The sequence below is a fragment of the Vidua chalybeata genome, chromosome 1 (assembly GCF_026979565.1).
Source record: "Vidua chalybeata isolate OUT-0048 chromosome 1, bVidCha1 merged haplotype, whole genome shotgun sequence".
NCBI lineage: Eukaryota > Metazoa > Chordata > Aves > Passeriformes > Viduidae > Vidua > Vidua chalybeata.
In genome coordinates this window covers 4,508,528-4,521,296 of record NC_071530.1, presented here as the reverse complement: position 1 = coordinate 4,521,296, position 12,769 = coordinate 4,508,528, and the positions used below count along the sequence as shown (strand labels likewise).

The 12,769-nt window shown below is 46.4% G+C and overlaps 1 protein-coding gene across 1 annotated transcript in view; it reads right to left on the bottom strand.

Moving 5' to 3' along the window:
• Window positions 1-12,769, bottom strand: part of VILL (villin like) — a 36,557-nt gene that overhangs the window by 2,924 nt on the left and 20,864 nt on the right. The window contains exons 9-19 of the mRNA XM_053945075.1: window positions 12,560-12,658; window positions 10,851-11,004; window positions 9,748-9,848; window positions 9,348-9,485; window positions 8,652-8,810; window positions 7,284-7,463; window positions 5,892-6,037; window positions 5,035-5,179; window positions 4,154-4,342; window positions 2,355-2,423; window positions 1,208-1,468 (exon numbers count right to left, since the gene is read on the bottom strand). Coding sequence (XP_053801050.1) covers window positions 1,208-1,468; window positions 2,355-2,423; window positions 4,154-4,342; window positions 5,035-5,179; window positions 5,892-6,037; window positions 7,284-7,463; window positions 8,652-8,810; window positions 9,348-9,485; window positions 9,748-9,848; window positions 10,851-11,004; window positions 12,560-12,658 — 1,641 coding nt within the window. The remainder of the gene's footprint in view (window positions 1-1,207; window positions 1,469-2,354; window positions 2,424-4,153; window positions 4,343-5,034; window positions 5,180-5,891; window positions 6,038-7,283; window positions 7,464-8,651; window positions 8,811-9,347; window positions 9,486-9,747; window positions 9,849-10,850; window positions 11,005-12,559; window positions 12,659-12,769) is intronic.

Genomic DNA, 12,769 nt, shown 5'->3' with positions numbered 1-12,769 from the left:
TCAGCTTTGGCTTTTGCAAAGCCTGGGACACCCCCACAGCTGCATTCCCTCCTCATGCCAGTGCTGACCTCTGACTCCAGACCAACAGCTCCTGTTCAGCTCCCTGTCCTCGCGGTGGGAAATGCAACATCCCGGCCGACTGTTCCTCATCCCACTTCCCAAGGCACCAGGGGAATGAAAGCCCACCAGCCCAAAGAGATGTTCCAGTTTTGAGGAGCTGGCTGGAATTTAGCCCCTTCTGATCATCCTGTAGCCAGGACAATTTATGGTCCACCAGGGAAGCTCTGCTGGCCAGTGTTTTAGGCAGTGATTCACAGTGAAAGCATCTCCCCCTGCTCAGTCCCCTCCCCTAAAATATTCACTGGAAATGTTCACTCCCATTGCTGGAAAGACAGGGTTTGCAGAAAGAAGGGATGCTGACAAAGGCCCTGTGGGAATGGGAGGTTGAGCTTTTTCCTGGTATTTTGGGTAGAAGAACCCATGTAGAGCCCAGCTGTGGATCATGGCTCTGGCTCTGGGTGTTGGCCTTTGCCAGATGTGTTGGGCAAGACGTTGGTCAAACAAGAATTAGGGAATAGAGGGAATCAATCCTCTGTCCCCCCCATCAGTTTGCTTGGATTCAGCTGAAGACACTGCCAAAATCCTTGGGCTGACTGGAAATCTGGGATGTGCAATTTCTTCTGAAATTGAAAATTGTTGAAATGCAAGCTTTCTGACAATTTAAAAAAAAACTAAACAAACCATCCCTTCTGGGAGGAGTTTCAAATGAAAACATTCACCTACAGCTCAAGTAAAATGCAAATTCTGGCTTAGTTCTCAGCTGTGTCACCCTGTCCCCCTGTCCCCCTGAGGACAGAAGTTGAATGGCAGAGAAAAACAATTCTACCGGAAGAAAGCATTTTTTAAAAATTACTACTTGATTTTTTTTTTTCTGCCATAGAAACCCCATAATTGCTTCAATTAGGCTAAAACCACCACAAGCTGTCCCTGTGCACAGCAGAGGGCTGGAACTAGACCATCATTAAGGTCCCTTCCAACCCAACCATTCTGTGGTCCTACGAACATCCTCACACAAAGCTCCTGCTTTTGGTGACACCTGTGTGTCCTGCCAGTGTCCCCCTGAGTCTGAGCATGACTTGGTGGTCTAAAGTACACTTAGCCAGTTGCAGGTTAAGTTAGAAAGGTATCAAACTAGCAATGCTGTCACCTCTTTTTTAGTGGGATCCACGCCTTCGGGAAGTTCATCCACCGTCCTGTGCATCAGCACCTCTCGGGAGTAAATCCCTTCCCCGTTGGGCACCATGGCAGGGCTGTGGATGTGGCTGTTGCAGTTGTTGCTGTTGCTGTAGCTGTTGCTGTCACTGTGGTTGAAGTGAGATTTGTACTCCGAGGAGGCATTTGCTGTAGCTGAACCAGCCAGGTTGGTCGTGCTGAGGGTCCTCTTGTTCAGGCTGAGGTTGTTCAGGTCCTGCCAAATGGAGGAAAACATGTCATGATGAGATGCTCTGGCAGAGCAAGTTGGGGATGATCCCAGGATCTTTCTGCTGGGGTTGTGGGGGGCTATTTCTGGCACAGACTATCTGTAGCTCCAAAGCAGCAAGGGGGAAAGTCCCAACTGAAGTGTTAGTGCAGTGCCTCCATAAATGCTACACCTTGGTGTTAGGACTGCTAAAAGCACACACTAATGAGAGCTCTTACAAAGAACTGAGGATACTTACAGCAGTCTCATTCTTCTCAAGATAACATCAGGGGAAGGCACATGTGGGATGACAGAAGGTGAGGTTAGATGTCTACCATGTCTAAAACATCTAAATTACCTGCACACCCCTCCCTGATGAGCCATCTCTCCTCATCCAAACCTGCCACTTCCTTCCAGCCTTCATCCTGACCCTGTCCAGGGCAGAGCTGACCCATGTGACAATGGCATTTGGGACTGCTGGGACCTCATTTACTTTGGAGGATCCCCCACTGGGCTATGCCCCTCTTGACCAGAGAACCCTTGTTTGAGGTCTCAGAGGCTCCACCACTGTAAACTCTTCAAAAAACACGTAACTACACCTTCTTAGAGCTGCACACACCCTAATCTGTTCTGCATTAGAGCAGCTGGACAATGCCCCGCTCACAGATAACTCTGGGCAGCACTGGAAAGGGCCCAGGAGGTCTGGGTGTTTTTATGGGTAATTTATCACATCTCCCTCTGCTTCCCACGGAGGAGCACAGCTCTGATGCTGGCAGCCTGAGGTTCCCATCCCTGCCCTGATCCTGGTGTCCCTTCCTTGGTGCAAAGAGGCTGGGGGATGTGGTGGTGTGTGGACCCAGGTGTTTCCTACTTGTATGGCCGAGACACAACTCACCACTTTGATCTCGGATATGGCCGACACGTCTCCCAAGCTGTTCTTCATTTCCTCGTAGGACTTGCCATCCTAAAGGGAAAGAGAGAGTTGTGAGAGCCATGGGCTGTCTTTAGCCCACACTCCTGGTCTCTAACCCACACTCCTGGTCTCTAACCCACACTGCTGGGTCAGGAGATCCTGAATTTTAAAGCCCAGTGATGGCCACTGACGTGGCAGCTCCTGCAAACCTCAGCCCCTGCAATCAGAAGAATCTGAGCTTTCACTTGAAAACAAAGAAAAAAAAAATGGACTTCAGCCTTTGCAGTTGTACAATAACAGGTGAAACCAGGAAATTTAAAGACTTTGGAGCAGAAGGCAAATGAAGAGAAATAATATTTACTGCTTATTGGATTTTAGTATTTTACATTTTTGATGAATCTTGCAGTGCTTGAAAGTATTCCTTTTTTTCTAACTTTCCTGATTCATTTATCTAAAACAACATATTTTTTCAAAGCCTCAAGTCCTGACTTCTTGTAATTAGGTGCCATGTATTACCAGATACCTCTTATTTTCTATTTAAAAAAATGGAATAAGCTAGATAAATTGGCAAAGCTCATGACTGTGTTTTCCTAAGCAGCCAGGAGATGTCAGTTCTTAACAGAATCATCCAACCAAGTTTCCCAACAAGAACAAGCAACATAAACACATGGACTACAGAGAAAACAGATTTAGACCCAAAACTGAGCAAAGAACACACACCAGATGTTTCTGGGATGTCAACAGTTTGGATGGCTTGTCTGTAGTTGCTGAAGCTGCCTACAGGGGATATTTTTAGAGGCACATATTTTATGAGCTGTATCCTTGTTTTTCAGCAGTTCTCAGGAAAAAAAAATATAAAACAAGCTCACAAGTTTTGACCTTTGTTCTAAGCATCAACATATTTTAAGGGTCACTGTGAGTTGCTGTCTTATCTCTCCAGATCCAGCTGTCAAGACTGGATCCACCACCACATGGATTGGGAAGAAAGACAATGCAAACTCAGATACAGGAAATAAAGTATCTCTGTAAGAGTCTTCCTGCAGTGTGGAGTCCTGGGGAAAGAGGGGAGAAAGGAATTTTTCCTTCCCAGTCATCTCTTGGAGCAGGTTTCCATTTCTGCATAGGGAGGAGCTGGTATTTGTAACTCTGCTTTTGAAGGCTGGTGTGCAGGGACCAAGGGTGACCTTGCTCAGGAGGTCCTGGGCTCTGATGGGCTTTCCACAAATCTGAACATGAGACCTGTCTCCTCCCACCTTTCATTTCACCAGTTTGCTCTTAAAGCTGGGTCATAAATTTGCCTCTGTGGCTGCACTTTCAACAATGAACTTCTGTTGCTGCTTTGTTTTGTTTTGTTTTGTTTTTTTTTTTCCCTTTATGATGTGGATGGGTCTGTTTTCCATCTGAACCTAATTTTACTACTCATAGTCCCCACCTCTTTTTGGCTGAAATCAAAAACTTGATTTGGAACCTAATATTTATGAAAACATGAATATTGTGAATTCAAGCACATTTGCAAAAGCCTCTGTTTCACCACACAGGTACTTTTTTATTGGTGAAGGAGCAGAAGCTGCTCAGACAGCACCAGGAACTCATGTCCCTGCACATGGCAGAGGGCTGGAACTGGATGATCTTTAAGGCCCCTTCCAACCTAAACCATTCCACTATTTTGTGAAGCCCATGACATTTCCTAGCCAGGTTTCATTCCATGCATCCTATATTCACTGACAACAACACCCTCCAGGCACCGCTGAGAACACCACAGGGCTTTTCCAGCAACTTACACTCCATTTGTAGGGGTCCCAAGCATTGAACCATCCTGTGAAATTGAGGGGTTCATAGCCCTGCTTCACCAGGATGATGGGAGTTGCCAAGTCCCTCCCAGCTGGATGGGTCTTGAGATACTCCTTAGCCGAGGCAACGGCCTCGTTCCTCTCCTGTGCGTTGGAGGCTTTGCCAACCCAAAGGAAAATCTGCAAGGGCAGAAGGTGTTGAAGGTCAGTGAGGCACTGGAACCTGTGCAGACACAGCTGTTTGTTCTCCCCTGCCAGTGGGAGCAGAGACAAGATTATAGAAAGTAGTATAGTATGTCACTTAGGTGAGAAATTTAAGTTTTAGGATTTTTAGTATGTTGTAGATGGGAACAAGATAGAGGGTATAGGGTGTTGTCTCAAGTTCCTTTTTCTTCCTTCTTCTTCCTTCTTCTTCATAGGTTTAGGTAGTATCTCGTAATTAAGTAGAAAGATCCACATTACAAGCCTTGAGGGGTCAGTTATTAGGTTAGAAAGAAAAATAATCTAAGTGTCACTTAATTGGGCAACGTAGTTTTTGATTAGGCTTAAAAGACCTTGTAACACAGAACTGCTCCAAGAGAGTTTCCCCCATCAGGGGAGGCCCCAGGGAGTGGCCCAACTTGGGGCCAGCAAAGCCATAGAAATGTCTTCCCAGTGGTCCCCTGTGATTCTGAGCCCAAATTTACCCCCAGCCAAGGAAGATTTTGCTTTTGAGACAGGCATGGAGCATAAATATTTCAGGTAACAGCTCTGGTACATTTCAAGGTAGGTGAACCCAGTCACGGGCCAAGATCCAACTCAATAAACACCAACTAAAGCATAAACCTGTTTGAAAAGATGTCTGAGGAGATGGGGAGGAGGCTTTTTCTGACCTCTTCCCATGTGTCCAGCAGCATGACATCATCTTCATCCAGGTCCTCCTGGCAGAACCCGACCACCTCCGTCATGATGAACCGACCCGTCTGGTTGGAGCACTCAAAGAGGCGAGGCTGGTAGTGCGTGATCTGCTCCTGGAACCTGCCTCATGCATGGCAGGGAAGAAAAAAGCAAGAAAGGTGGAAATCTTTCCCTCCTGGCTTACTGCAGGGCCCTGAAGCTACTTGTTGTGGCCTGGAAGGAAGAGGTGGAATATGGCAACACTCATCGAAAGGCCTGAAAGTCAGCAATGTCAGGTATCAGGGGGTTCTCGGATCATTTTAATGATTTTCAAAGGTCATTTTTTTCTCCACCCAAAAAGGCAAAAGCAGAACCCTTCCCTCATTCCCTTCCCTCAATGAGCTTGATGTCAGGTGAAAGTCACACCAGATCACTTTTTGCAAAGGAAACCATCACCAGCACAGAGGGCTGGAGAAATCCATGTTGTCCAAAAGCAGATTTAATCTCATGAGTCTCCTGGGGCTGCTGCTGATAATGGCTGGACGTGGAGCATGTGGTTCCTGCAGCCCTCAGGACAAGACATGGGATAGGCTTACTGGGGAGAAAGGAGGACGTAGCACACCCTTGTCTGCAGGCTTTGGACCTGTAGCTTCCACTTCAGGAGAACTCCTACCTCAAAAGCCAGGAAAGAAACACCTTAGTGTGGTTTCTGATCAAGGTCTTGGTGATATTCTGGCCTTGTCCTCCCTTTATTGAGAACACAGTACCAAAGTATTCACTTTCCTGAAAAGGTTTGATCCCTTGCTTAATGTGCCCTGGCCAGGCCCAGAGGAACAAGCAGAGGAACTATTACCTCTTTTCACTGGCATAAGGTGCTTTGCCTCCCAGAGCTTCCCAGAACTCTGCTGGCTCCTGTCCTTCCAGAATGGTGTGCTTGTCCCGTCTGGAAACGATGTCAGCCACCATTTTTGCCATCTCCCGCTCATCTCCGCTGCATCCCTGTGTTCAGGATAAAAGATGGAGGTGTAATACTTTCCCCCGCAGCCCTCTGGAGTTACAAGGCTAGCCCAGATCTGAGGGAGCTTTGGGGGAAAATATTACAGGGTTAAGGCAAAAGATTCCAAAAGAGGCTCTTACCCCTGATGTGGTCCAAGACGTTTATTCCATAGGAAGAAGAGGGAAAGAGGGAAAGAGAGCAGGCAAGAGAGAGAACAATGGAGGAGCATGGCCTTTTCTACTCTCCTGTTCAGGATGGGACAATTGGCTCCCAGCCAACTGGGTCCAGAAAGGAAGGAAGGGTTAAACTAACATGGTAACAGCTACACGGGTCTCTGAGGGGGGAAAACCATTCCCCAGAGCGATGCAACAGAGGTGCACTTAGGGGCAGACTGGCAAAATTTATCCTTGGGGAAAAGCTGGCTTGGTCCCCTGGAGAGCTTCAGACCTGCTTGAATGCTCTTGAGCTGATTGCTCAGAATCCATTTCTAGTCCTTGAAGGGAGATTTAGTGCAGCCAATGGCACCGAGAGCAGAGCTCACGGAATGACAGAATGATTTGGGTTAGGAGGGACTTTAAAGATTATCAGGATTCCACTCAAACAGGATGCTCCAAGCCATATGCAACATGGCTTTGAACACTTCCAGGGATAGGATGTCGACAACTTCTCCACTTTGGTCTACCATGTCATCCTGACATATGACTGAAACAAGAGAAATGAATTTGCTCTCATCCCAGATGATTTCTTGCGGCTGGAAAATCTGGGATGATTTATTTATCTGAATGAAAGCTGTATGAACACCTACAATGAGGTGAACCCCAACATGGGTTACTTTTGTAGAGAAGGCTTTTACTGCTGACCCTCCCTTTCCTGGGTGCACTGTCCTCACAGAACCATTGAATCATTGAGGTTGAAAAAGACCTTTAAGGTCATGAAGTCCAACCATCAGCTCAGCACCACTAAATCATGTCATCAAGTGCCACATCCACACATTTTTGAATACTTTTTACTCCACCATTGCCCTGAGCAGCCTCTTCCAGTGCTTGACATCCCCTTCTGTGAAGAAAATTTTTCTAATATGTAGTATTAACCTCCCCTGGCACAACATCAAGCTGTTTCTCCACTGAATTAATGGGCCACCTGCCCAAGGACTCATCTCCATGACCTAGTAGAGGCAGAAGACTCAAGCCCCACCTCACCAATTTCAGATCCCTTTGGCTGCCTCCCCGTGTCTCGCTGCAGACTCACCTTCCCACACCACAGGTAGCAGACCTGGCTGGTGGTCAGCAGGAAGACATCGTTGGAGTTGAGGGAGGAGGCCCGGGCTGGCACCTCTGTGGCCTTTGTGTTCACCTCATCCGTGCCCCTCACCTGGAAGAGGCGGATCGCCGGCTCGGGACCGCTCTTCTGAGCCCGGCTCGTGCCGCCCTGCGAGGAGAGAGAGAAGGGTGCCACTGGGAGGTGAGGAGGACACACAGACCCAGGGTGTGACTGTGATTTGAGGAAGGCTTTGGGCTCGCAACCCTGCCCACTGTTGCAATGATGGACCATGGTTCTGCACTGAGCAGGCGAGGAAATCCAAGTATCTTCTGATTCCGGGTCAGAGTGAAACCTACATGGCACAACTCCCACATTTCTCCCTGATTACAGAGTCTTGGCCAGCTCCCATCAAGATCCTCAAGATCCTCAAGATCCATGTGACCAGATCTTGGTGTCTGTAGAGGATTTGCCACGCAAACTGGGCAAGGTATCTGTGCCCTGATTTCCAGCTGTGCTCATTTTAACTGAACATCTGCCATGGAAACCATATTGTGGGACCAACACTGAGAGCTGAGGGCAATCCCCCTCTCCCACAGCCACAGGTGGAATTTCTCCACCACATATGTCAACAGCTGTCGCCCTGTTCTTTTAAAAGTTTTAAAGTTCTTTTAAAAGTTTTCTATGCCTTCTGATGTTTACATATTTCTACTGGAGTTCCCACGCACTGTTTATGTAAATAATGATTATTTTGTATTCTTCTTTGTGGGAGGAGAGAACTGATGGACTGTTAGTTTAACCAGTGTAGTTGGAGAGGTGGCAGTTTCATCCTCCAATCCACTGTCACTTTTAGAATTCTATATATTGCAAAGTCAGAAATGAAACTTCCTTTTGTTCTTTTAATCTTAGTGTGAGTGTATAAGTTATTTTGTGTCGTAGTATGACAAACAGCCAAGGCAGCAAGTGAAGTGGGTTGGTAGTTATGTGATGTAATTCGGGCAAGGACAATGCAAATCATGTTTTAGGATATTTTTCAGAACCCTCTCTGGATAGCAGCATTGGTAATTCACAGGATGACTGTCGTATTCCAACTCTGCAAAATATCTTTGGGACAGAGTCGGAATGAACCTCACACATCACTGCTGGAGCTCAGGGGTGGGCAGTTGAGCTGGGTCAGTCCAGGACTGTGTTTACTCCAACAGTGTTCAGACTGCTTGAGGAGTACTAGAAATGTCCCCTCTGCCAGCCTGTGCAGGGCTGGCAGGCTCCTTTCCTGAATATCTGCCCGTTTTTGCTGGACTATTTCCACTGCAGCTGCCAAGCCATCGCTGGTGCTCCCACCTCCCAAAGCCACGTTACCTCGTAGATGACCAGCTTGCCCTTGAAGATGGCCAGGAAGTGCCTGGGCTCCTTGCCCATTGTCACTCGCACCTGCACGGCCTCGTCCCCGTATTTCCTGTCCAGCTCGATGGCATTGAGGGCACAGGCAGTGATTTCATCCACGGAGGCGTGGCGGCCCTGGGGGACAGGGAGGTGACTCACAAAGTGTGATGAGAGCAAGGGTACAAACCTCTCCACAATTCAACACTTGCCAATCCCAAAGTGTGTAACATCATGAGATCAGAGTTAAAACTTCCAGATATTTAAATTTCACTGGCATTCTGGTTTTGTAGACTTTAGAGCCCCATTTTGAATCTTCTCTCTGCATGAAAATATACTTCGAAAAGGAAAGCACAGATGTCCATATACCCACAGAACTCTAGGAACTGAGGCTTTAAGGGACAATCTGACTCCAAATTTTGACCTCAGCACTGTAAGCCCCATCATTCTTCAGTCTTTTTGTCTGATTTTGCTGGTGCTCAGTCTGATGCCAGTTTGGGATCCAGTGTCCGTATTACCTACAAAGGACAGCTTGGGATATTTGAAACTGGTGAGCAAAGTGTATCTGAGTTCTTCTGGGTGCTTGGGCTGGGATTTTTGTGTGCAATTGCTTCCTTCAGCTTTAGGCTTGTACAGCAGGCACAGCACAGTGCCCTCTGCTCTGCTTTGACCTACCTGCCACATATAGAGGACGTAGTGGGGCCTGCCTGACCTCAGGTAGGTGTACAGGACCAGGTAGCAATCACCCCCGTAGAACTGCCCATATGTCTTGGGATTCACTGGCTGCATTTGCAAGTCCTCAATCCTCCACACCTAGGGACAAAAAACATCTTGGTGAGCAGCAGCAGAGTCAAGGTGAGGACAGAGCACAACCCTTTGGCTACCACACCACTGAGGCTCCAGGTGCTCCCTCAGGTCCCATCACTGGAGGGAAGAGATCAGTGCCTGCCCCTCATGAGGAAGCTGTGAACTGCCATCAGGTCTATTCTCAGTCTCCCCCAAGCTGAACAAACCACTTAATGCTTGGAAACAGGCTGATTATTGTATTCTCTGCCACCCAAAGGAGCTCCCTCACCTCAATCTCCCCGGAGGCATCATCGACCATCCTCTGCTCAGCTGCGAGCTCAGGTCTGGCGTGGAGCTGGGTGGTGTCAAACTTCACCTGCTCCACCTTGGCTGTGTGCACCAGCAGAACAAAAACAAGAACCCAGTGAATGCACGGCAACACACAAACCCTTCCCACAACCCTCACCCACAACCACTTGTACAGCAAGTAAAACCCAGTCCAGGTTTGCAAAAAGCCACTCCTGCCCCCAGTAAACCAATGTTGATTTTTGGAATATGCAAGAGCTCACTCACATCAGTGTTGACCTGGGACAGGCTGGAGTTGGCCACACAGTAAGGGCTAGCTGGTAAAAATATTAGTAGTCCCCTGACTGAAAAGTCTTAATTTTTCTCCAAATCTATAAATATTTCCCTCCTTTTAAAATGCTGATTTCAGAAATAAAATGCCTACATTTCTCCAGCTCATGACAAAGAAAGAGAGTATTTATGGACAGCACAGAGAGAAACAGAGATGGAGAGAAAAGAGAGAATTTGCAAGGGAAAGAGATTTGTGGCTCTCAAGCTGTTATTGATGGAGATGTTCAGCATCTCTGTCACCTTCCCATCATTCATCAACAAGTTCTCTCTCTTTGGAATTGTTTAGTCTTGGGGTTAATGCATTGTAATATTCCCTTCAGCAGTGTGATAAATACACCGTTTACACCCGGTGTAAATACAGCACCATTCTATTGACGTCAGGAGGGGACTGGATGGATGCCAGTGTAAATGAAAGCAGAACTCCTTATCAGGCTCAGCATTAGCCCTTTATAAAGGAAATTCAGAAGTTCTGCAAGTGGGAAATTTTGCATACAATTCTTCAGAGAGGAGTGACTCTCTGTCAGCATTTACATTCACAGTAAGTGGCAATTTGGTTCAAGTAAGAAAATTCAGCAGAGCTGAATGTCTTTCAGTTCATGAATCCTTTCCATCTACTGAAGAAGATGGGAAATAGAAGACACTAGGAGAGTGTACATTAGATTTTCGAGATCCTGAAGGCAGGAGGCAGTTGATGTGAATGATGTTCCCTCAGCTATTGCTTAGCACAGGTAGGAAAGACAAATTCAATGTGCTCACCAATTTTGCCTGTAGTGTAGACCTTGCCCAGTCCTTGTGTTTCGTTCTTTTCTGTCCACCTCTGGAACAGCTGTTTGAACATGGCTGACTCTGCTCCATCATTGATCACCTCAACGTTGGTGGATGAAGGATAGCCTTTGGCTTGGATAAAACCCTGGTGGGGTTCAGAAAGGCTATTAGTCAGCTTTTTACTTTTTACAGACATGAGCAGAGGGGTGTGGACCTGAACCAGCTTGAAGAGTGTCCTTCACTGAACACAGGGTGGGATTCAGTCCAAGATTTGCATTCAAACTAATCAGAAGTAACTGAAGACTCTTGCTGTAGTATCCATGTTTACTTCTGCCTTTAGGGGACTGAGCCCTACCCCTACCCCTTTTCTCCAAACTTTTTATCCCTCTCTAAGCCTGAAAAACTGTTTTACCTATAGCCTGGTAGCGAGCATGGGAGTGAAGGGGTGGAGGCAGCTCAGCACCCCCAGAGCATGAATTCTGTTCTGAAGGGACTAAACTCTCAAACTAAACTCTCACAAATCTTTTTTCTTTTTTTTTCTAATTTTTTCCCCTAAACCCATATTATTTCTTTACTACAGTGATACCATTGAGTTAAAAGACTGTTTCAACAGAGGTGCTTGATGCAATATGAGTGGGAAGAAAATATTCTGTGTTCAGCCACAATGCCAAAATCCTTGTTCAGTTTCGGGAACTGCTCCTGTGTTTATCTCAGAAGGCTCCAGGATGACCCGAGGTGCAGTGCTGGCAGCTGTGGGAAGGAGCCTGATTGTGGCTTTCTGAGCATCCAACTTCTGCTGTAAAAACTGCAGCCACACACTGCCCTCAGGGAAAAGCAGAGCAGATGGTTCTCCCATCCCTCCCACCTGCCACACTGAAAGACAGACATATCTTTTGTTCTACACGTGTAGCTCAGGGCCAGAATTTGCAGAGATGATTGCCTAGTAAAATGAGTCTGAGTCAAGCTCTTGAAAGGAGCACAGAGGACAGTGAGATAAGTTTTAAGGCATTTTTAAGCTTTTCTTCTCTGACACAATAGATGCAATCCTATTGAAGCTGGGTGTCTCCAGGTAGGACCTTACTGAAGTTGGACCCACCGAAGTTCAGTATCTCCTAGTTAGATCTCATGGAAGATGAAGCCATTTATGGTCTTCCCATAAGTAAATGTCTAATTAAAAGCCATGTTTACTCACAGTCTTCACTTCAACATGCTAACTTGTAAAAGAATACCAAATACCTTGCTTGCTCAGGCTGCCTTGAGGCAATTTTTTTTCTGAGAGGAAGAGCTAATGAATGCTCTGTCAGAAAATAACACATGGATGTCAGAGCCCCTTTACCATTTGTTTATGCATCTTTTTTGGTCAAATTCTTGACCCTGCTGATCCTCTCTGACTCCACCATCCCTTGAACCAACAGTTCCCAGAAGTTCACTATTTACCATGTAGAAAAGTATTTTCTTTTATACTTATTTTCTTTAAATTTTTTTTTCTTAGTTTTAGTGGCAGGTGTTAGTCCTAGCACAATTTGATGACTAACAATTTTGTATTTATGTCATCATGCTTCCCCATGACATTTAACTTCTCTCTCTGTTATTACACAGGCCAGCTCCCCAAGACCTACACTTAATTGTAATTAGTGGTCAGATCTAGATCAGCACATATCAACTGCCCACGACATTGTTTGCACTCTATTACAACTCACCACAGCTCGAGTGAATGCTGCTTTTTTCTCTTCTGGGCTAGAGGCTTTTCCTCTCCAGACATAAATTTTGAAACCACCTTGGTCTAAAATGTAGCAGTCCTGAGGTTAAAGGGAAAAAACAGGAAACAGAAAAAAAAAAAAAACAAACGTGAAAAACTCTGTGCAGGAAAAGCTCATAATTTGTAGCCCAATCAGGTGGATCCTTGTTGA